The sequence below is a fragment of the Amblyraja radiata genome, chromosome 8, assembly GCF_010909765.2.
Source record: "Amblyraja radiata isolate CabotCenter1 chromosome 8, sAmbRad1.1.pri, whole genome shotgun sequence".
In the NCBI taxonomy this organism is placed as follows: Eukaryota; Metazoa; Chordata; class Chondrichthyes; order Rajiformes; family Rajidae; genus Amblyraja; species Amblyraja radiata.
Genome location: NC_045963.1, coordinates 4278993 through 4304157, shown reverse-complemented (window position 1 = coordinate 4304157; position 25165 = coordinate 4278993). Strand labels below are relative to the sequence as shown.

Sequence of the window (25165 nt, the reverse complement as noted above, 5' to 3'; positions counted from 1 at the left end):
CGGCTCCACCTCTCTCTCTCTCCCCGGGGAGACGCGGTGATCAATACAGGGAGGGCCGGGCCACTGATACTGGCCAGTGCCTCCCCAGTCATTGACCTCACCGCATGTCACTGGTGTAATCCTGCTTTAAGTCTACCATAACAATGTACTCCTATATATCGGCGAGTCCAAGGGCAGGCTCGTCGATCGTTTCGCTGAACATGTCCGCTCAGTCCACCGAGATCTACATGATCTTCTGGTTGCTAAACACTTTTGCGGTTGTTCCACCTCCGATTCCCACGCTGACCTTTCTGTACTGGGGCTCCTCCACTGTCACAACACAGTGAAGCCCAATGCAAATTAGAGGAACACCTCATATTTCGCTTGGGCAGCTTACAACCCAGCGGTATTAATACTGATTTCTCTAACTTCAAGTAACCCTTGCTTTCCCTCTTTCTCCATCCCTCCCTATCCTAGTTCTCCGACCGTTCTAACTGTCATCCTGATTAAATTTTATCTTTATATGCTTCTTTGTCAACTTCCCCAGCTACCAATTATCTATTCTACATTTTCCTTGATCTTTGTCCCCTTTGACCTCTCAGCACCTTACCCTTCCTTATCTCCGTGTCTCCCTCTCCCCTGACTCTCAGTCTGAAGAAGAGTCTCGACCCGAAATGTCACCCATTCCTTCTCACTGGAAATGCTGCCTGTCCCGCCGAGCTACTCCAGCATTTTGTGTCTATCTTTGCTGTAAACCAGCATCTGCAGGTCCCTCCTGCAGATAACACTTCACATATGTATGATTGGATGTATCACATTGTAATTTCATGTACACTGTTGCAAGTTGTTTTAGTGCGTGTTTACGATAGGAGACAAAAAGTAAAAACCTGGATATCCAAAATAAAAATAGATCATGCTGGAAATACTCAGCAGGTCCAGCACCATTAGAGGAGAGAAAAATACGATTATATTGCCTCAACCAAAATAGAACCCTTAAAATATATTAAAATCTTTAGTCAGAGGGTAGTTAATCTGTTGAACTCATTGCCACAGAGGGCTGTGGAGGCCAGATCAGCGGATATTTTTAAGGCAGAGATAATTCTTGATTAGAACAGGTGTCAGGACTTATGTATGCGCTAGTGGAATTCTCTGCCACCGAAGGCAGTGGAGGCCAATTCACTGGATGTATGCAAGAGAGGGTTAGATATAATTCTTAGGTCTAACGGAATCAAGGGATATGGGGGAAAAGCAGGAACAGGGTACTGATTCCGGATGATCAGCCATGATCATATTCGAAGGGCCGAATGGCCTACTCCTGCACCTACTTTCCATGTTTACATGTTATGGGAATAACACAGGAAAACAGGATTAGGAAGCAGAGATCTGCCATGATTGAATGGCGGAGTAGACTGTATGGGCTTAATTCTACTCCAATAATTTATGAACGAGAAAATAACTGTTCATCAGAGTTTGCTGGATGATTGAACACTGCCTAAAATTCAAGGTATCAATGCATGAGATAAGTAGAATACTAGAAAAATATATAAACGACTTTCAACATTCATTGTGGGCTCCTGTCTTCTATTGTAAACACATACAAATCAAAAGGAGATCAAAGCACTGTACGATTATTAGATGTGAAATAATAACTATCATTAACTGCTGTCTAAAGTGTAGAATATTCTTTGCGGGATCAAGGAGTCCACACACAACTGACCTCAATGAACATGAAGAGAAAGTACTCCAATAGTTCACCTGGCAAAAACTGATGGTACTTGTTGGAGGCCAATCATCCCAACCCTGGACATCAACATGTAAATTCCTCAAAATAATCTAATCTCAGGTACACAAAAATGCTGGAGAAACTCAGCGGTGCAGCAGCATCTATGGAGCGAAGGAAATAGGCAACGTTTCGGCCCGAAACCTTGCCTATTTCCTTCGCTCCATAGATGCTGCTGCACCCGCTGAGTTTCTCCAGCATTTTTGTGTACCTTCGATTTTCCAGCATCTGCAGTTCCTTCTTAAACACAATAATCTAATCTCCACAGCTTGTGCTGGCTGCTTCATCAAATGACCTTCCTACCTTCATATGGTCAGAAGTGGGGACATTTGTTCACCTGTCTGTTCCTGCAGAGAGCAAGACCAAGACAACATTCAGGCAGGTTAGTAAGTGGCAGATCGTATTTATGCTGCAAAAGTGGCACTGGCCGAGTGCTCCACCATCAACACCCTGGGAGTCACCATTGACCAGGAACTTCACTGCACCAAACATTTATAACATAGCTGCAGGAGCAGGTTGGAAATCTTACACGTGTGGCTCTCCCGCTCACATCCCAAAGCCCCTCCAATATATAAGGCACAATCCAGGAGTGTAAAGGAATATTTACCTCCGACAACTTTTAAGCAGCTTAATAACGTAGATGGCAGAGCTGCCTGGTTCACTGGTACCCCACCCACCACCCTAAATATTCATTCACTGCATCCATGGCAAACACTGGCTGCGTTGTGAATCAACTGCAGAATGCATTGCAGCTCCTCGTACAGGCTACACCAAACGGATTCTACAAATTCCTAACCTCCAACCAAGGTTGGCAGGTAGACAAGATATTCTGCACCTGCAGATTCCCCTTCAAGTCATACATGGTCCTAATGGAAACTATTTGTTGCTTCTTCATCTTCATGAGATTTAAATCCATCTCCAATAGCACTGTGGAATTACCTTCACCAGAGGGATAGTCACCATTCAAGATAGTAGCTCCCACCCTCTTCTCAAGGGCAATTAGAAATGGGCAATGAATGCATGGTAGGAATTCACAGATCCTACAAAATTTGAGATTTCAGGAATAATTTTGAATAGTATATTGCAAATCAAAATTCCACCAAAACAATTTACGGCTATTCTAAACAAGGCTCTATATTTTTTATTGAAGAGCAATACATTTCAAAACACTTATGGGCGAAAAATGTATTTTGGCATAAAAAAAAACATTTTAGAGGAGCACACAGAAAGTGCGAAGAAAGAATTGTATTAATTTCCTTTGAAGATTCAATTTTCATCCCTCTGTTAACCCTTGGAGAGCAAATAAGTGTTTTCAGGTTGATTATAAAGCTTTTATGTCATGATGAGGAGCAATGTTTAGACAACAGAGTAGAAACAAGAAACTGCAGATGTTGCATTACAAAAAAAGTGCTGGAGTAACTCAACGGGTCAGACAGCATCTCTGGAGAACATGGATTGGTGACATTTCAGGTTGGGACCCTCCTTCAGATGGAAAAAGGGTCCTTGAAGGGTCCCTTGCGGCTTCTTGATGAAGGATCCCGACCCTAAAACATCACCTAATGTTTAGACCATGTTTTGTTTCAGTTGAAATTTGGGTTCATTGTCGTACAATGTATTAGCCAAAATAATTATTCCTGAATTCTCAACATTCGGCACGGACTAGAAGGGTCGAGATGGCCTGTTTCCGTGCTGTAATTGTTATATGGTTATTTGTCTCTTTGCAGAAAGAGGTCTGCTAGGAGTCTAATAACAACAATAACAAATGCTCTACCAACTCAAAGCTTAGATTTTACTATCAATTTAATCCTTGAGATTCTTTTAAATAATTGTAATTATTAACTAAATATTTTTAAAAATATTAATTTTAATACATTTATTAGATAGATTAAAATTCTTGCTTATGACCCTAGTCCATCATGTATATTATTTTATAACATGATAAAACCATTACCTAAAATGTGTCTCACAATGTGGAATCCCTAAAGTGTTAAGGAATAATGAACTTTAAAGTCATCCCACAAAGCTAATCTAACTCTGAAGATAAAATAGATGAGAGTAAAGGTCGTGCCAAACTAAAGATAATGATGATTAAAAAAAACTAAAAATACACGTGGCATGGATATTAAATGGTTAAGAATGATCGGAGAAGAATAGTTCATATAAACAAAGTTAAATGCCTGCACAGCATTCAAAACAACATGGAGAGAATGCAAAAAAATAATTTGAAGTAACAATCCCAGAGGTGGTGGTGAGGGCAGATTCGATAGATAGGCACATGGAAGTTCAGGGAATGTAGGGGGTATAGATCATGTATAGGCGGATGTACAGGGCATAACTTGGCAACATGTTCGGCACAAACATTGTCGGGGGAAGGGCCCGATTCTGTGCTGTACTGTTCCACGTTCTTAATCCAGATGTGCTCGATGGAGGAAGATTATTCCCGATGTGCTAGATGCAGGAAGATTATTCCCGATGTGCTAGATGCAGGAAGATTATTCCCGATGTTGGGGAAGTCCAGAACTAGGGGTCACAGTTTAAAGATAAGAGGGAAGTCTTTTAGGACCGAGATGAGAAAATCATTTTTTACACAGAGAGTGGTGAATCTGTGGAATTCTCTGCCACAGAAGGTAGTTGAGGCCAGTTCATTGGCTATATTTAAGAGGGAGTTAGATGTGGCCCTTGTGGAGAGAAGGCAGGGATGGGATACTGAGTTGGATGATCAGCCATGATCATATCGAATGGCAGTGCAGGCTCGAAGGGTCGAATGGCCTACTGAGCACCTATTTTCTATGTTTCTATGTGACAGGGATAAATGAAACATGGTTGTATAGAACTAGTAATTGCAGAATATTACAAAGGTAGACAAAAAAGCTGGAGAAACTCAGCGGATGAGGCAGCGCCTATGGAGCTAAGGAATAGGTGACGTTTCGGGTCGAGACCCTTCTTCAGACTGAATATTACAGATATATATTGGACAATAATAATGTAATAATGTAAATTTAATGAGAGTAGAAAAGAAAAGAACATAACGAATATTAAGATGGAACCTCTGGAAATCTGAAACAGAAAGAGAAACTGCTGATAACACTCAGCATATCTGGCCTGCAGCATTTTCAGTTTTTATTGAAAAGGTTTGCCAATGATAACTTCATTGACTCCACGTTTATTATTGTATGCAGTTTCAGTATCCAAGAATCATAGACATTTACAGTACACAAGAGAATTATAACAGCCCATTTCTTAGCTCAGCCTATGGTCTCATGGATTAGAGCTCTTCACGTGCTTTTTAAGGTGATGTGGGTTAATCACTCCAATATGATCTCAGGCAGTTCCAAACCCCATTTACCACATAAGTGAAACAGATGGGCAACCCTAATCTGGTCGGCAAATGTAATAAATAGTTGAGAAGAGGGCAAATGCAATACTGACTTTTATTGCACAGGGGTTGGAGTTTAAAAATAGATGTTATATTGCAATTGTACAGTGTGTGGATGAGGCCACACCTAGATTTCTACACGCAGCTTTGTTCCTTTACCTAAGAAAGGATACAGTGGTATTGGATTAAGGCCACAGAAGATTCACCAGGCGAATTGAATGTTGGGGCAGGCTTGAGTGGCCAAGTAACCTACTCATAAAGTCATACAGCATGGAAAAGGGCCCTTCAGTCCAACTTACATTAGTCCCACCTGCTTGTATTTCGCCCATATGGCAGCACGGCCCATATACCCACCATCTTAGTGAAAAGGTTGTCCCTCGGAGTCCTATTAAATCTTTCCTCTGTCACCGTAAACCTATGTCCTCTGGTTTTTGATTCCACTCTTCTGAGTAAACGACTCTGTGCATCTACTGAATCTATTACCCTCAGATTTTCCTGTGCAGTTTTCTTGTGTTTTCTTTTTGTATCCTGTGTTCTTGCGCATATGCAGTGATTCTCTTACCACTGAACTTACTTCTATATCCCATCTATATTAACCTAGTTGCTCCGGTAAGGATGCAGCCGTTCCAGCTATCCCAAGCTGCTGAGAGGGTTCTCCCGATGCCGGGGCATCATCACCCGGCGAGAAAGGCCTGAAACATCTGGCCACCCTAGCGGCGACTGTGGAGGCCTCAATAGGCCCGACTATGGGTGGACAAGGGGATGGGGACTGGACTTTGTGCCTTCCTCACAGTGGGAACCATTGTGGGGGGATGATTTTTTATGTTTAATGTTAAACTCCTTTATAATGTTGTGTTGTATTCTTATTAATGTGCTGCAATGGCAACTTGAATTTCACTATACCAATTGGTGTATGTGACAATGAATGAACCTTTGAAGCAATAGGGCCTTCCTGCTCACTTTGCCTCGATTCCTCATGGTTTTTATACATCATAATTAAATATCTTAATTGTTTTGTTTCTTTTGTTCTAAAGACAACTCCAGATTTTAAAATCGCTACTCTCAACTAAAATTCTGCTGCCCTGGCAACATACTCGCAAAGTTCTTCTGCATGCTTTCTACACGATTGCACACTTCCCAGTAATCAAAATTCTCTACCATGCTCCAGCTGTGGCCTGTTCTACGATATTTACCCTTGTATTTCATGCCTTAGACATAAAAGACAAATATCCTATGTGCCTTCTTAACCACTTGACACATCTGACCTGTTTCAAGAAATTCTGGATATGCATTTCAAGGTCCCTCCTTTTCTTCCTCTACACTTCTCAGAATCTGGATATTCTTTACCCATTTCCTTGCCCTGTTCTTCCCCTCTCTCCTCCGGATTGGATGACATTTATCACGTATGTCACCATTAACTAGTTCCTCACTCGTTTCTTCCACTCAATCAATCATCATACCAATTCTGGTTACATTCCAACTTCAAATATATACATCCTATACTTTGAACCTAGAACCAGAGGACATAAGTTTAAGGTCAGAGGGGAAATATTTCATTGGAACCTGTCAGGTAACTGGGTACATGGAATGAACTGACAGAGGAGGTAGTTGAGGCAGGTACTAAAACAACATTTAATAGATGTTTGAACAGGTACATGGATTGGAAAAGTTTGGAGAGCATGGGCCAAATGCGGACAGGTGGGACTAGTGTAGACGAGGCATCTTGCTGGGCAGGAACAAGTTGGGCCAAAGGGCCTAATTCCATGTTGGATGCCTGTATGACTCAATATTTAAATCCAAATCATTGATAAATATCACAGAGCAAAAGAGAACGCTGTGGATAAATGTGAGGTTATCCACTTTGGTGGCAAAAACAGGAAGGCTGATTATTATCTGAATGGTGTCAAGTTGGGAAAAGGGAAAGTACAATGAGATCTTGGGGTCCTTGTACATCAGTCACTGAAAGCAAACATGCAGGTATGCAGGCAGTGAAGAAAGCAAATTGCATGTTGGCCTTCATAACGAGAGGAGTTGAGTATAGGAGCAAAGAGGTCCTTCTGCAGTTCTGCAGGGCCCTAGTGAGACCACACCTGAAGTATTGTGTGCAGTTTTGCTCTCCAAATTTGAGGAAGGACATTCTTGCTATTGAGGGAGTGATGTAGGCTCACATGGTTAATTGCCAGGATGGCGGGACTGTCATATGTTGACAGAATGGGGCGGCTGGGCTTGTATACTCTGGAATTTAGAAGTATGAGAGGGGATCTTATTGAAACATAAGATTATTAAGGGATGGACACGCTAGAGGCAGGAAACATGTTCCCGATGTTCGGGGAGTCCAGAACCAGAGGTAGGCCATTTAGAACGAAGATGGGGGAAAACTTTTTCACCCAGAGAGTTGTGAATCTGTGGAATTCTCTGCCTCAGTGGGGGGCAGAGGGGGGCAATTCTCTGGATGCTTTCAAGAGAGAGTTAGATAGAGCTCTTAAGGAAAGCAGAGTCAAGGGATATGGCGAGAATGCAGGAATGGGGTGCTGATTGTGGATGATCAGCTATGATCATATTGAATGGCGGTGCTGGCTCGAAGGGCCTATTCCTGCACCTATTGTTTTTGTCTATTGAACTCTCGGGAACGCATCTTCACACAGTCATCCAACGTTACTTAAGTCTTCACTATTACATTTCATTTCTTCCACCAAGTTACTTTCTAATCCAATTTACTGCATTCCTTTGAATCCCACAGGTTATTTATATCCCATGCTTTTCTTGGCACTGGAAACATCTTATCCAGGATTGGCAAATAACCACCTATAAAGGATAGAAGACAGCAGAAAGTGCAAAGAAAAATGCAGGAATAATATCAGAAATGAAATATAACCTAAATTGAATGGATTGTGTTTTTTCTAGAAAACAATGCCTTGGGGTAATATTATAAAAATATTTAACCATGTGATGGAATTTGGTAGACATAGATAAATTATTTCTATCCATTGAATTGTCCCAGATGAGGAGAAAGACATTCATGATAGAATCAGATACATTCAGGAGAAACTTCCTTAGAGAATTGTTAGAATATGGAGTCAGCTACAACAGGGATGGATAAGGCAAACGGGGATGCTTGAGGCTTATCTTTAAGGGAATCCAGATAAGTACAAGTAGAAGAAAGAATAATTTACAGACACAATTAGATGAATTTGAGTGGGAGGAGACTCACGTGAAGCAATGACTTCAGCACTGACCAGTGAGCCAATTTGCCTGTTTCTGTGCTGTAAATTTGATGTAATTTAAAGCCAAGATTTCTACATCAATATCCTAAAGGTAATTTGAATAGTGGAAAGATTTATTTATTCTATCTATTTTTCAAATTTATGAATTCAACTCGTGTAGTTGTGCATTTTATGTAAAGGACAAAAAGTACCTCATACATTTTCGTCCTTAAAGATTGTATTAAGCCTCAGATGTAAATATTCGTCCTTATAAATAGGGAAACATTCTGTTTTCATACAACTGAAAGCTGACCTCACACATATTCCTATGCAGCAATTGTCGATCAAGCCGTGCAGGACAGCTTTTTAGTCACAGTAGCTTGGATCAGCTGTTTTTATGAGACTTGGTTTTCCGGGAGTATCTGAAAATGGACTACCGAAAGAGATGGAAGATGATGGACATAAACAATGAAAGGGTCTTGGTGAGCAACACTATGGTATGGATCCTACCATATTGCTCTGAGTTTGTGTGGCCCCATAAGTGGTGATTCCATTTGGTGGCACAACGGCCTGTGGTGTATCTGACTGGATCGTTCCTCTTCGATCAATTAAGCTGTTAAAAAATTATAAAAGTATCGTTAGTAATGATCTACATTTAAAATTAATGCAAATTTCTTAATGGTTACGAGAATCAGAAATAATGCAATTAGCTTTTTTTAAATATATGAAAGCAACAAATAATTATAGTTGAATATAACTTCCTTTTGCTTCCTTGGTCTGTCTGCTACTTTTGCAAATGCAAATGAGTGCTGATGCCACCATCAGAGCTCTTCCACAAATTATCAAGCATGAAAGCTATTGGTAATTTATGTTAAATCACTTTCGACTTAATTTAATTTTAGTATTGCTTTAATTGTCTGATTTTGCAGACCAAAAAATCTCCACCAATTAACAATGCTAAGAACGATAAATATCTTCAAGAGTCAGTACAAGGGATATCCTTAAATGGAAATCATTAAAGCCAATGAACTATGATAGATGATTTTTTTAAAGTACTCCTTTTAAAGTGAAAGGAATCCTAGGGCAATTGTCATGGTGAAATTTTTGATTCGTACTTCCTATTTGCCATAACCATGATTTACAGCGGTCTATCAGAACAGAACGAATATTGCCAGGAAGAGGTCAACATCCCATGAGGAATGATGAAAAAATAAGACTTTCAAAAACATTTTGTGACAGTTTGGTTTGTAATAAAGGGTGATAAAAGTCTTGAACAGTAACTAAATAAATAACTCTTATAAGACATGTTCCATGGAGCCTTAAAAGCATAATTATTTCATAACAGATTTTGATTCTTGGTGATTTTTTGTTGTTGAAACAATTACTATCCAAATGCAAGTACAAGGTTAACAAACCAGCTTCTCTTTGTATGTAGAATGGAAAGGCTGAAGTGAAAGAAAAGGCTGAATAATGTCCAATTCCCCATTGCAATAATTTCCTACCTTGGCGGCAATGGTCCACACAGAGCTGCACAACAATTTGTGAAGATGTTCCCATGGCTATATGGATTATAATTATCTTTGCTTCTCTTGTTTGACCAGGATCCTTTAATCTGCAAGAACAACATTATTGTGATTATTTCTCAAAATTGATGTGACAACAGCAGTGCATGATGGTGTCTTCATCTGAAAACTGCTGCAATTATTGCGTCCAGATTGAAGCTCTTCACAATTTCCAATCAGCCACCTATTTCAGTAGGCCACGATTAGTTTAGTTTATTGTCACGTGTACCAAGGTACAGTGAAAAGCGTTTGTTGCATGTTATCCATTCAAAGAAGACTCTATATGAATACAATCACAGAGAACAGATAAAGGATAAAGAGTATGTTAATTACTGTAAGATGGTCAGATAAAGTCTGATTAAAGATAGTCAAAAGTAGAGTTGATCAGGACCACACTCTAGCTGGTGAGAGGACAGTTCAGTTGCCTGATAACAGCTGGAAATAAACTGTCCCTGAATCAGGACCAATGCATTTTCAGACTTCTGTACCTTTTGCCTGATGGGAGAGGGGAGAAGAGGGAGTGGGGCGAGACTGGTCCTTAAATATGCTGCTGGTCTTGCTGAGGCTGCGTGAAGTTTAGATGGATTCAATGGAAGGGAGGTTGGTTTGCTTGATGGTCTGGGCTACGTCCACAACTCTCTGCAATTACTTGGGGTCTTGGATGGAGCTGTTGACAAACCATATTGAGATTCATCCTAATAAAATGCTTTCTACAGCACATCCGTATATGTTGGTCAGGGTTGTTGTGGACATGCCGAACATCCTTAGCCTTAAGGAGGTATTTTTTATTATTTTTTATTTTTTATAAATAAATTTTTATTAGAGGCATCTGCATATCATAATCCAAACCAGTACATACTTTGTTTAACGGTTACATATTAAGTATCCAGGTTTCCAGGGACCCAGTTACCAAAGTAGCTGGGATCCTCCTTTATCGGTTACATATTAACATTGCCTCTAATTATTTATTTACATTTATAGATAGAAAAAAATAAATAAAGAAAGAGAGAAATTAGAAAAATAGGATAAACTATCAATAATATGACTTGGGAGATAGGTCCGTAGGTCAGAGAACATAACTATTCATCTAGTCCTGGGTTCAGGCTTCAGTCCGGCCTCCGTGCCGGTCTGTTCTACCCCTTCAAGTAATCTATAAATGGAGACCATATTCCAATGAATAATTCTGGTTTGTCAATTATTTTTTTCCAAATGTAAGGTCTCCGACATCTTCATTATCCACATCTTGATTGTGGGGGTTGTTGGGTTTTTCCAAAATTTTAATATCAAATTTTTCCCAATTATTATACTGTGATCAAGGAAATCTTTGGTTTATTGTCAGGCGTTTCTTAACTATAGCTTTGATGTGGCTGGTCCAGGACAAATTACTGGTGGCATTTATTTCTAAGAACCTGAAGCTTTCGACCATCTCTACTTCAGCGTCATCAATATAGACTAGCGTATGTGGACTGTTTCGCTTCTTGATGTCAATCAATGGAGCCTATCTTCCAAGTTGCACATCAGTTGTTTAACATTAGCCCTTTCAATTGTTACTGTTGGCTAAGTAACCAACTTCTGTCTCACACAACCTGAATACTTGGGGGTAACCATTCCTCTGTCAACAGAAACTATTATTGAGTACAAAATATTATGTGGGTCCACTTGAACTGCCCTATACCAATTTAATTAAAATATCAGTAAATGTGTCACAAAGTGTTAAAACCTACAAAACTAAATGGTTTACATACTTTCTTGAACTTGAACATTTGGTGGCCTTGGCGATTACAAAAATAATTTTATTAATGAGAAAATTTATGTTCTGCCAGTAATGCATGAAATAAATGTGCAGTGATTAAAAAAGGGAACCATAGTTAATTTTACTCTTCCAGACATTGAGACTGCCTCCAAAGTAACCAATTACATTTTATTATACCATCCTAACTGAGGGAAAGGAAAATTCTAGCCTTAGCTCTTTCACGGCATTGCCTGCATGACAACTAAATGTGTTTGATCTCAATGCATGTCTTTGTTCATAAGTGGTAGGAGCAGAATTACGCCCATCAATTCTACTACGCCGTTCAATTATGGCTGATCTATCTCTCCCTCCTAACCTCATTCTCCTGCCATCTCCCCATAACCTGACTGGAACGATACCCTAGCAGGGATGACAGTGGAACAACAATGGCAGGTATTTCTGGGAACAAAACCGAAGGTGCAGAATCAGTTCATTCCAAAGGGGAAGAAACATTCCAAGGGGCGTAAGGGGTGACCGTGGCTGACAAGGGAAGTCAGGGATAGTATAAAAATAAAAGAGAAGAAGTACAACATAGCAAAGATGAGCAGGAAGCCAGCGGCTTGGGTAATTGGGTTGGTTTAAAGAGCAACAGAAGATAACTAAAAAGGCAATACGGGGAGAAAAGATGAGGTATGAAGGTAAGCTAGCCAAGAATATAAAGGAGGATAGTAAAAGCTTCTTTCAGTATGTGAAGAGGAAAAAAATTAGTTATGACCAAAGTTGGACTCTTGAAGACTGAAAATGGTTAATTTATTATGGGGAACAAGGAAATGGCAGATGAGTTGAACAGGTATTTTGGTTCCGTCTTCACTAAGGAGGACACAAACAATCTTCCAGATGTACTAGTGGCCAGAGGATCTGGGGTGACGGAGGAACTGAAGGAAATCCACATTAGGCAGGAAATGTTGGTAAAGTGATGGGACTGAAGGCTGATAAATCCCCAGGGCCTGATGGTCTGCACCCCAGGGTACGTAAGGAAGTGACTCTAGAAATCGTGGATACATTGGTGATCATTTTCCAATGTTCCATAGATTCAGGATCAGTTCCAGTTCATTGGAGGGTAGCTAATGTTATTCCACTTTTTAAGAAAGGCGGGAGAGAGAAAACAGGTAATTATAGACCAGTTAGCCTGACATTGGTGGTGAGGAAGATGCTGGAGTCAACCATAAAAGATGAAATAGCGGCACATTTGGAAAGCAGTAACAGGATCGGTCCAAGTCAGCATGGATTTACGAAGGGGAAAATCATGCTTGACTAATCTTCTGGAATTTTTTGAGGATGTAACTAGGAAAATGGACAAGGGAGAGCCAGTGGATGTAGTGTACCTGGACTTTCAGAAAGCATTTGATAAGGTCCCACATAGGAGATTAGTGGGCAAAATGAGGGCATTTGGTATTGGGGGTAGAGTGCTGACATGGATAGAGAAATGGTTGGCAGACAGGAAACAAAGAGTAGGGATTAACGGGTCCTTTTCAGAATGACAGGCAGTGACCAGTGGGGTACCGCAAGGTTTGGTGCTGGGACTGCAGATTTTTACAATATACATCAAAGATTTAGATGAAGGAATTACGTAACTAGCAAATTTGCAGATGACACAAAGCTGGGTGGCAGTGTGAACTGTGAGGAGGATGCTATGAGAATGCAGAGTGACTTGGACAGGTTGGATGAGTGGGCAGATGCAGTTTAATGTGGATAGATGTGAGGTTATCCACTTTGGTAACAAAATCAGGAAGGCAGATTATTATCTAAATGATGTCAAGTTGGGAAAAGGGAAAGTACAATGGATCTGGGGGTCCTTATTCATCAGTCAATGACAGTAAGCATGCAGGTAGTGAAGAAAGCAAATGGCATATTGGCTCATAATAAGAGGATTTGAGTATAGGAGCAAAGAGGTCACGTACAGGGCCCATGTGAGGCCACACCTGGAGTATTGTGTGCTGTTTTGGTCTCCAAATTTGAGGAAGGACATTCTTGCTATTGAGGGAGTGCAGCATAGGTTCATAAGGTTAATTTCCGGGATGGCGGGACTGTCATAAGCTGATAGAATGGAGTGGCTGGGCTTGTACACTCTGGAATTTAGAAGGATGAGAGGATATCTTATTGAAACATATGATTATTAAGGGTTTGGACACACTAGAGGCGGGAAACATGTTCCCGATGTTGGGGGAGTCCAGAACCAGGGGCCACAGTTTAAGAATAAGGGGTAAGCCATTTAGAACGGAAATGTAAGAGCGCTGGAGGAAGGTTCTCTGGATACTTTCAAGAGAGAGCTAGATAGGGCACTTAAAGATAGGGAGGTAGGAGATATGGGGAGAAGGCAGGAACAGGGTGCTGATTGTGGATGATCAACCATGATCACATTGAATGGCGGTGCTGGCTCGAAGGGCTAAACGGCCTACTCCTGCACCTACTGTCCACTGTCTATTGTTTATTGACACCTGCACTAATCAAGAAGGTAAATGAGCTTGATTGCTAAATTATTTGAGTAATTTGCAAGAGATTGTGAAGCTAAATACAATTGGTATCAGCACTTCCAAACTACTCTGCCATTTTGCTCACCAGATGGCAATAGAATCTGATAATTATTATCCAGCACAAAGAATGACAATCAAACTGAATACATCTCACTTATGAAATAATTCAAAATACTTACATCTTCATTTGTGGTCTGGTTTGAGCTAATCAGATATGTATGAAATCCTGAAAGTCCAAGGATTGACCACACAGAGAAGAAACAAACAACGGCTTCCAGTACAGTAATGATGGAGTCAAGGAGTAACTATGAAATAAGACTGAGAAAAGAAGACAATAAAGAAAGCACATTCTGGAATTCACACCTACATTTGCAGATTGTGGTATTCTGAAAAACCATGGTAGAAATTACCAAATAGAATACATATGTAAAATATGATGTTGTTAAGAGGAGATTTTGAATAAGTGCTACAGCCTTGACCATTGTGTCATTTAACAATAACTTCCATCTATGATGTTATTTTGTGAATTGCAAACCACTTTCCCCAAGATATGTTGCACAGATAACTACTGAGTACACTTTCAAACCTAACTTCACACAAAAAAGAGTAGCTTTGCACACAAGGTAACATACGTATGAGCATTCATAAGCAATGCAAAGGATGGGGGAAAACTCAATTTCTTCCAATTTGATTCAATCCCTGCAATTTTTTTTTTCCTTTCCAATTTAAATGTTCTGTTTGAAATCAGAAATTACTAAGGGCCAAAAGAATGAAGAGTTGACAACATTAGCTGATAGTGAGGAAGAATAATTTCAATGTTGGAAGCTATCAATTTTTTTGTGTCACAATCTATTAAAACTGTATAACCAGATTTAGTGTCTGATACTGGACAGTTTCTATTTAGCTCAGCTGTGGGAGCTCTATAGGGAATCTGATGAAGAACTTTTTCACTCAGAAAGTAATTGGAATCTGAATGCACTGCCCAAGGGGGTGATGGAGGCAGGTACTCTCACAATGTTGAAATTGCCAAAGCATAGAAGGCTATGGGCTAAGTGCTGGTCAATGAGAAAAACATAGATAGGTAATGTGACAGAGTTATAGAATCATACAGCATGGAAACAATTCTAAGGTCCAACTTGCTCATGCTGACCAAAGTGTCCCATCTAAGCTCTTTTTTGCCCATATCCCTCTAAACCTTTCCTGTCCATGTACCTGTCCAAATGACTTTTAAATATTGTTATAGTTCCTGCCTCAACTACTTCATCTTACAAAGGTACACAAAATTGCTGGAGGAACTCAGCGGGTGCAGCAGCATCTATGGAGCGAAGGAAATAGGCGACGTTTCGGGCCGAAACCCTTCTTCTGAAGAAGGGTTTCGGCCCGAAACGTCGCCTATTTCCTTCGCTCCATAGATGCTGCTGCACCCGCTGAGTTCCTCCAGCAATTTTGTGTACCTTCGATATTCCAGCATCTGCAGTTCCCTTTTGAATACTTCATCTTACAGCTCATTCCAATTACCCACCACCCTCTGTGTGGAAAACATTGCTTCTCATGTTCCCATTAAATATTTTCCCTCGCACTTTAAACCTAGGCTATTGATTTCCATTCGCTGGGAAAAAGATTTTGTACATTCAGCCCATCTATTCCCCTTATAACTGTATACATCTCAATATGGTCACCCCTCAGCCATTTACCACTCCTGACAGCTTAGGCCCTAGCAACATCCTTGTAAATCTCTGCACTCTTTCTAGCTTAATGGCATCTTTCCTATGGCAGGGTGATCCCAAACTGACACTATACTCCAAGTACGGCCTCACCACATCTTGTACAACTGTAACATCTCAATGTTTAGTTTAGTTTTGACATTAATAGCTGAAACAGGCCCTTCAGCCCACCGAGTCCGCACCAACCAGCGATCCCCACATTAACACTATCCTCTACACACTAGGAGAAATTTTACATTTACACCAAACCAATTAACCTACAAACCTGTACTTTAGAGTGTAGGAGGAAACCAAAGATCTTGGCGAAAACCCACGCAGGTCACGGGGAGAACGCCGGAGACTGGCACTGTAAGGTAGCAACTCTATTGCTGCGCCGCTGTGCTGCCCTCAATTGTCTGCACTCAATTCCCTCTGTGAAAGCAGCATGCCAAAAGCTTTCTTCACCATTCAAAAATCCAAAAGGCCTGTACTATCAACAGACTGGTCATGTGGTGAATAAAGAGTCAAATGGAAGTCCAGCGGGATAATTATAAAGTAATGTATACACAGGGAAACAAGCAAGGAAAGGGAAATAAATAGCAGGATGCTAAGAAACACAGAATGCACACCCCATGATCCCTGAATTTGACAGAATAGCAACATAGTTTAGGAGAGAAACTGGATGTAGAAGCATAAAGGTCATGTTAGAACTGCATAAAATGCCAGTTACAGCTAGTGTACTGTGAACAATTCACCATAATACAGGTTGTGATTGCATCGACGAAGAGCATACAAAAGAAACTTAGATTGTCAAGGCAGGAGAATTATAATCTGATGAGAAACTGACCAGGTTGTAATTGCTTTCTTTAGAACAAAATAAATTGAATGCAGATCTAATCGAGATTCATAGGATTAAATCATGTTATGTCAAAAATCAGAATGCCTAGATTTATATTAACTGATAGAGGGGTTAGAATTAATTATTTGGCCAAATTACTTGAAAGTGTGAAATTACCTGGAGGTACCTATATAAAGTCCCTGGCTTCTCAAATAGCACAAAGAGCTATAAACTACAAAGCTATGGACTGAGAGCTGGGAAGTAAAATACATATAAATAGCTTTCCTCTTGGCTGGCATAAATATGATAGGTCAAACGTGCCATAATCTTGATAATCTTCAAAATGTCCTGAGCTTTTGACGTGGAATTCATAAGTTTGTCCAATCACCAGTTGTTTTACTTTGGGTGCTCTCCTTTCCTTCCATATTCCAAAAAACATGCTGGTCGGTTTATTGAATACTCTAAGTTACTCCTTGGTTCTGGTAAGTAGCAAAAGAATCAAAGGGGAGGTGGAAGAATAACTTTAGGAATTGCTACGTATTGAATTTCATGAAGAGACCAAGATTGTTGCACAGATGAGAAATACCTGTATGTTTAAGGCTTCGTGTTTGTGCAGAAAGAACAAAGGAACATAAGTAACCATAGTAGGAGTGGAATCAGCATTTTGGTGACTTCTGCCATTCAAAATGAGTCTTTTCCTGCAACACCATTTTCTGTCCCTATTACCAGTGTCTTGTCCTCCAAATATCCAATATAATGTTTGAAAGAAAATCAACGACTGAGCTTCTGGGGTAGAGAATTACAAACATTCACCATCCTCTATGAAGAAATATCCTCTCATTTCAATCCAAAATGGCCTATCCCTTATTGTTAAAATGTAACTGCTAATTTTGCACTTCTCAGCCAAAGGAAACAACATCCCACATCTACCCTATCCAGCTCCCAAAGAATTCTTCAAGCTTCAATGACATGCTATAAATCTCTAATGAAGAGGATTAGTGTCCTTCATGCAGACCAAATGAGAGATCTGCTATCCCAAGTAACAACCTCATGAATCTCTGCTGCACTTTCTCTATAAAAACGATACTGTTTTTAAGGTAAGGAGATCAAAATTAATCCAGGTTTGATCACACCAAGACTGTATATAATTAAAGTAATACATCTTTACTTTTATATTAAAATAGTCTTGCAGTATAGAATAACATCCCAATTGCATGTTTCACCTGCACCTATGTTTCAAAGAGAGTACAAGGATACCCTGGTCAATCACCATTTTAAAAAAATGAGCATTTTTATTTCTCTATCAAAGTGTAAACCCCATATTTTTCCACACTGCACTCAGGGTGCCATTTTGTTGCCACTTCTTCAGTCGCTCTACATCTCCTTGAAGCTGCTTTGCATCCTCATTACTATTCCTCTCCATAATATTCTTAGCATAATCAACAATTTGGATATGTCACATTTAATCCCCCCAACCAAATCATTGATACCATGATGTGAACAGTAGAGCTCAAGCACAGATCCTTGTGATAATACACGTCACAACCAACTAAACTGAGAAGGATCCATTATTTCTAAATGCTATCTTTTATCTGCTAGCCAGATCTCAATCCACATAAGTATATTACACTTAATTCCTTGAGCTCTAATTTTGTTCATCCAATTTGTGTGGGATTTTATTGCAAGCCTTCCATCAATCAATGTGTCATTATCTACGATTTACCCAATCTACTCAAAGAATTGCAATTAATCGAACATAACTAGAGTTTCATAAATCTAGGTTGATGCTACTCAATCATATTATTATTCCCAAAAAAAACGGTTCAAAATTATTAGCTTGGAAATATTGCAAACTGTTTTTGTATTTCTCAATAAGATCAGGTCCAGATCCACTTTGAAAACAGAGAATGCAATGCAAATTCATTAGTCATCTCATTTTTTCCTGAAATCATTCACCTGGATAATTCAACTGACGGCTTTTCATTCGTGTTGATAACATCTACATTACTTCCAACTAAAATGTCATTGACTGGAAAAGAGAATACACATATGGATGCGTCTTATGTATCAATTAGATGAATGCTGTTCAGAAAGTAACAGGGAATAATGATGCGACCACTGGCCACGTGCAAATTGACCGCAAATCCAGGGAAGAGAACGTTTTTTCTCTTTCAGTTTAATTAGTTAAGAAATGTTTGACTTGCAACACGGCTAGTTACTTTTAACATATTAGTTGTCACTTCTAGCTAGTCATGCCACAATTAAAAAAAATATGAACTGAACAGTCAAGGGAAGTAGTCACAGTGTACACTATAAAATGCCCCACTCCAAAAATGCTTGTTTATTTATTCAATAGTACTGATAATAGGAATCCATTGAAGAGAGATATAATTCTCCTTTACAGCCAAAACATAACGATAATTCCCGTATATCATGGATTAATAAAATCGTTATTATCAGGATACTCAACAAAAATGGAAAAAAATCCTTTGAAGAATTGGATACTATGATGCTAAGAAAATGCAACCTGGCATTAGGCATCACTACCCATGCTGAAAGAATAGTGAATCTTGTTCTGGACTTTATTCCCCAAATGTAACAGTAAAGGATATCTTACAGGACTGTCTTTTAGTGCATTTAGAAATCCTGTCTTCTGAGATCCTATATAAAATGAATCAAATGTTAGGTTAAGAAAATATCAAGGATCAATTAAAAAAATACAGTTAAATGCAATAGTTTATGACTTACTTATTCCAAAGCAGAAGGATCGCAATCAAATACTATTACAAACTATCGCAGGTAACAAATCGGTTTCGTTTTTACAGACATCTTTAAATCCATTTTGTACATCAGTCAGAAAATACACAAAAATCATTCGATTTGGTAACCCAGCATTGTAGTCATGGTTCATAAGGAATAGGAGTAGAATTAGGCCATTCGGCCCATCAAATTTAATCCGCCATTCAATCATGCTGTTCTATCTCTCCCTCCTAACCCCATTCTCCTGCCTTCTCCCCATAATGTCTGATACCTGAACTAATCAAGAATCTATCTATCTCTGCCTTAAAAATATCCAGACTTGGCCTCTACAGCCTTCTGTGGCAAATAATTCTACAGATTCATCACCCTCTGACTAAAGAATTTTCTCCTCATCTCCTTCCTAAAAGAACGTATTTTAATTCTGAGGTTATGACCTCAAGTCCTAGACTCTCCCACTAGTGGAAACATCCTCTCCACATCCACTCTATCCAAGCCTTTCAGTAGTCTGTATGTTTCAATGAGGCCCCCCCTCATTCTTCTAAACTCCAGCGAGTACAGGCCCAGTGCCCACAACCACTCATTATAAGTTAACCTACTCATTCCTGAGATCATTCTTGTAAACCTCCTCTGGACCCTCTCCAGAGCCAGCACATCCTTCCCCAGATAGTGCCCAAAATTGCTCACAATATTCCAAATGCGGCCTGACCAGCGCCTTATAGAGCCTCAACATTACATCACTGTTTTTGTACACAAGCCCTCTTGAAATAAATGCTAGCATTGAGTTTGCTTTCTTGACTACCGATTCGACTTGCAGATTAACTTTTTGGGAATCCTGCACCAGCACTCCCAAGTCCCTGGATTCTCACCACATTTAGAAAATAATCTAGGCCTTTATTCCTACTACCAAAATGCATGACTCCAGACTTTGCTACACTATATTCCATCTGCCACTTCTCTGCCCTCTCCCAACCTGTCCAAGTCCTTCTGCAGAGTCCCTGCTTTCTCTACACTACCTGCCCTTCCACCTATTTTCGTATCGTCCGCAAACTTGGCCACAAAGCCTTCAATCCCCTCGTCCAAATCATTAATATACAACATGAAGAGTAGTGACCCCAGCACCGACCCCTGCGGAACTCCTCTAGTCACTGGCAGCCAACCAGAAAAAGCCCCCTTTATTGCCACTGTCTTCTGCCATCCAACCAACCTGCTATCCATGCTAGTATCTGCGCTTTGATACCATGTGCTCTCATCTTCCTTAGCAGCCAAACGTGTGGCACCTTATCAAAGGCTTCCTGAAAATCTAAGTAAACAACATCGACTGATACTCCTTTGTCTGTTCTGCTATTTACTTCTTCACACAATTCCAGCAAATTTGTCAAGCAAGACCTCCCCTTCACAAAGCCATGCTGACTGGCCTATTTTATCGTGAATTTCTAAGTACTCTGTAACCCCATCCCTTATAATGGACTCTAAAATCTTATCACCAACAAAGAAACAGGCCCTTCGGTTCAAATCATCCATGTCGACCAAGATGCCCCATCTAAGCGAGTCCCATTTGCCTGCGTTTGTCCAATATCCCTCTCAACTATTCTCATCCTTTACTTGTCCAAGTCTCTTTTAAATGTTGTGATAGTATCTGCCTCAATTATCTCCTCCGGCAGCTCGCTCCATATACCTATTACCCTCTGGGTGAAAAGGTTGCTCCTCGGGTTCGTATTAAATCTTGTCCCTCTCACCTTAAGCCTATGCCCTCTTGTTTTTGATTCTCCCACCCTTGGTAAAAGACTGTGCATTCATTCACCCTACCTCTTCCCTTCATGATTTTATACACCTCTAAAAGATCATCCCACAGCCTCCTGTGCCCCAAGAATAAAGTAATAGCCTGCCCTATAGTTCAGCCCCTCATGGATTGACAAGATTATTTCAGTAAGGCATTATACAAGGTACATGGTAGGCTGCTCTGGGAGGTTAGATCCCATGGGATTCAAGGAGAGATAGCTGAATGGACAGAAAATTGGCTTCATGGAAGGAAGCAGAGAGTGATGGTGAAAGATTGCTTTTCGGACTGGAGGCCTGTGACTAGTGGTGTACAAGGAACGGTACGGCTCTGGGGAGTGTTGTACAGCAAAGGGATCTAGGAGTACAGGTACATAGTTCATTGAAAGTGGCATCACAGGTAGATAGGGTGGTCAAAAAGGCTTTTGGCACATTGCTCTTCATCAGTCATAGCTTTGAATGTAGAAGTTGGGAGCTCATGTTGCAGGTGTATAAGATGTTGGTGACACCACATTTAGAGTATTATGTTCAGTTTTGGGCACCATGTTAGAGGAAAGATGTTTTCAAGCTGGAAAGGGTGCAGAGAAGATTTACAAGGATATTGCCAGGACTCGAGGGCCTGGGCTGTAGTGAGACGTAGACCAGGCAAGGACTCAATACCCTGGAGCACAGGAGGATGTGGGGCGATTTATAGAGGTGTACAAAATCATGAGAGGAATTGATCGGGTAGATGCACAGAGTCTCTTGCCCAGAGTAGGTGAATTGAAAACCAGAGGACATAGGTTTAAGGTGAGGGGGAAAATATTTATTAGGAACCTGAGGGGTAACCTTTTCACACAAATGGTGGCAGGTATATGGAACAAGCTCCGGAGGAGGTAATTGATGCAGGTAAATTTGCACCGTTTAGTTTACACTGAGACAGCTACATGGATAGGATTTAGAGGGATATGGGCTAAATGCAGGCAGATGGGACTAATATCGATGGGACATATTGGTGAGTGTGTGAGTTGGGCCGCAGGGCCTGTTTCCATGCTGTAAGACTCCATGACTCTATCGATGATTCTAACATCCTCGTAAATCTTCTCTGTGCTCTTCCCAGCTTAATTACATCCTTCCCCTAGCAGGGTGACCAAAACTGAACATGGTAGTCCAAGTCTGGCCTCACCAATATATTGTACAACATACCACCTTAATATTGTAATGAATGGCATCAAAAGCAAGTAAGACTGACAAGAATAAACAATTATTAAAAATGGAGAGAGATAACAAGTTCTATTGTTCATAGGGGCAAATGATTGTGCAAGTCAGATTTTAAAATAAAATAAAATAATGTGGTCGCGATCATATGTCAGGGTGACCACAAGTTGAGCAATCGTAACCTGGACTCTGCTTGTAATCAGAAAGGTTAAACGTTACTCAACTGTACAAAATGTTTTTCTTTCAAACCATAACTTATTGCAAAACTATCTCATAAAGCTGCATATATCTCGATGTTCTGGTATAAATCTATCTTGTTTTTAGTCAAGAGTGTTTAATTGTCAGATAGAACAATGAACATCTTACTTGCAGCAGCGCAACAGAATATGTAAACATAGTACAGGTACACAACCTTTTATCCGAAATTCCGGAAACCGAAAAGCTCCGAAAACCGGACATTTTTTCCAGGATGTCGTCTGTACACCAAAGCTCGCTTTTGGTGCCAAACTTGACCCGAAACGACCCGCGGTCAACCCAGGTCTGTACTACTGTACTACTGTAGCTACTTAAACATTTATAAATCATTGCTTAAATGTTAGTCAGTTAGTTTGGAGGTCTTTTATGTGGTGGGTGGGGGGTGGGGGGGAAGGGGAAAACTTTAATTCTTAGTCCCCTACCTGGTCGGAGAGGCGGGGAGCAGGCGATGCCTTACTGGGTCACCGTGCGGTGAGCTTCGGAGCGCTGTGGCCGCCGACTCCCAACATCGTGGAGCTGGGGCTGCGGGCGTCCAGCCGTGGGCGGCGCCGGTTGAAGCTCCGACCCCGGCGAACTCGATCCCTGGCTCCGCGGCGCTCCAAATCCAGCGCCGCCCGCGGCCGGACGCCCGCAGCCCCAGCTCCGCGATGTTGGGAGTCGGCGGCCACAGCGCTCCGGAGCTTACCGTACGGCGACCCGGTAAGGCAATGCCCGCTCCCCGCTGGTATCCCAGCGCTGCGTCGCTGCCGACTCCCAACATCGCGGAGCTGGGGCTGCGGGCGTCTGGCCACAGGCAGCGCTGGATTTGGAGCGCCGCGGAGCCTGGGATTTAGTTCGCCGGGGTCGGAGCCACAACCGGCGCGGCCTGAGGGCTACGAGTGCTCCGGTCTCCGGGGAGGAGGCAGCCGCCCGCGCTACCTCCCTCACCGAGTAGCTGCCGGGATCGAGGCGCAAACTCGCGACCACGAGCCGAGCACTCTACCACTGAGTCACCCGGTCCCCTGTAATGTTTTATCTAAAAAAAGTTAAAATCTACGCTAAAAATCTTCCATTCCGAAATCCGAAAAATTCCGAAATCCGAGAAGTGTCTGGTCCCAAGGCTTTCGGATAAAAGGTTGTGTACCTGTATTCTGTAATCAATGTAATAAAATAAATGGGAAGAGTTCAGTGTGACACAAGATTGATCCTCTGATAAGGTCTGAAAAAACAAGAGAGTTGAACAAACTTGGATTGCTTCCTCTGTGGTGTCAGTGGCTGAGGGGGGACATGATAAAGTGTATAAAATTGTGAGTGGCATAGATAGGGGATTCACTCTGAATATTTTTTCTAGGGCAGCACAGTGGCGCAGCAGCCTTTACAGCGCCAGAGACCCAAGTTTGATCTTGACTACGGAAGCTCTACTGTTCTATGTTCTGATCTTCCCGAAAAGGGCCACGATAAAATGAGACACATATAGAACAAGTTGTCTAAGCTTTCAGTTGCCACAGTTCAGGGTTCACCTCTAACCTTAAGGATTTATTGGACTCAAAAGTTCATAAAATCAAATTGCAAAACTGGATTTGAAATAACATATTAAACATAAAATAAATCAGTAATATTAAATCAGTTTCTTCCTACACAATGAAACTTCTGGTGATAAAACAGTGCCATTAATTTCCAGGTAATTCAAGCAGTAATTTGGACTGGTTATTTTAAACACTACCTTTTAAACTATTTTAAATTAAAATACCACAGGACTTTATGGAAACAAAAAAATAATTTTCTGTTAATTATCAATGTGCAATAATTGCTTCTGTAAACCTGCTGTCTCCTTGATAAATTGATTTTAGACAGTTAATCCAGTCTCTATAGTTTCCACATGTATTTGCCAGCAATCAGCCGACCTCACTCAGAACGCCACAGGATGGGTTGACATGGGAAACAAAAACAGCCTCCGATGAATATGGGATACCCGATACCTTATACCTTTTCCCTGATGAGCAAAATCACTTACAAACAAAATTCACAAAGTATGCAGTTTCCCATATTCAGTTGATAGATCCTGTGACAAAGAGCTAAACATATTTTTATTCAAATAAAAACACTCAACGTTCTTAATTTGTGTCAAAATGTGCCCATTTCCCAAGGGTATTTTGTGGATAGACAAAAAGCTGGAGTAACACAGCGGGGCAGACAGCAACTCTGGAGAAAAAGAATAGGTGATGTTTTGGGTCAAAATATTTTGCTTGGGAAGCTTACAACACAGTGTTATGAATATTGATTTTTCTAACCTCAAGTAACCCATGCATCCCCTCTCTCTCCGTCCCTCCCCCACCCGAGTCATTGTACTAGTTTCACTGTCGTCCTGATGAGTTTCATTGTCTGTAACTCGTTTTCACCTAGCCCGTACCTAACAATGACCCGTTTCCTTTATCATCGTTACTTTTTTGCCTATGTTTCATCCAGTCTGAAGAAGGGACTCGACCTGAAA

The 25165-nt window shown here is 40.8% G+C and overlaps 1 protein-coding gene across 3 annotated transcripts in view; it reads right to left on the bottom strand.

The window, feature by feature from the left end:
- The window catches only part of zdhhc14 (zinc finger DHHC-type palmitoyltransferase 14), a 128922-nt gene that overhangs the window by 17743 nt on the left and 86014 nt on the right, over window positions 1–25165 (bottom strand). For 2 of the 3 annotated variants that reach the window (XM_033025064.1, XM_033025063.1), the window contains 4 exons: window positions 19320–19368; window positions 14346–14448; window positions 9841–9950; window positions 8849–8951 (listed from right to left, as the gene is read on the bottom strand). In XM_033025064.1, coding sequence (XP_032880955.1) covers window positions 8849–8951; window positions 9841–9950; window positions 14346–14448; window positions 19320–19368 — 365 coding nt within the window. Of the gene's footprint in view, window positions 1–2062; window positions 2107–8848; window positions 8952–9840; window positions 9951–14345; window positions 14449–19319; window positions 19369–25165 lie in introns of all 3 variants that reach the window. The other variant, XM_033025065.1, reaches the window with a different exon arrangement.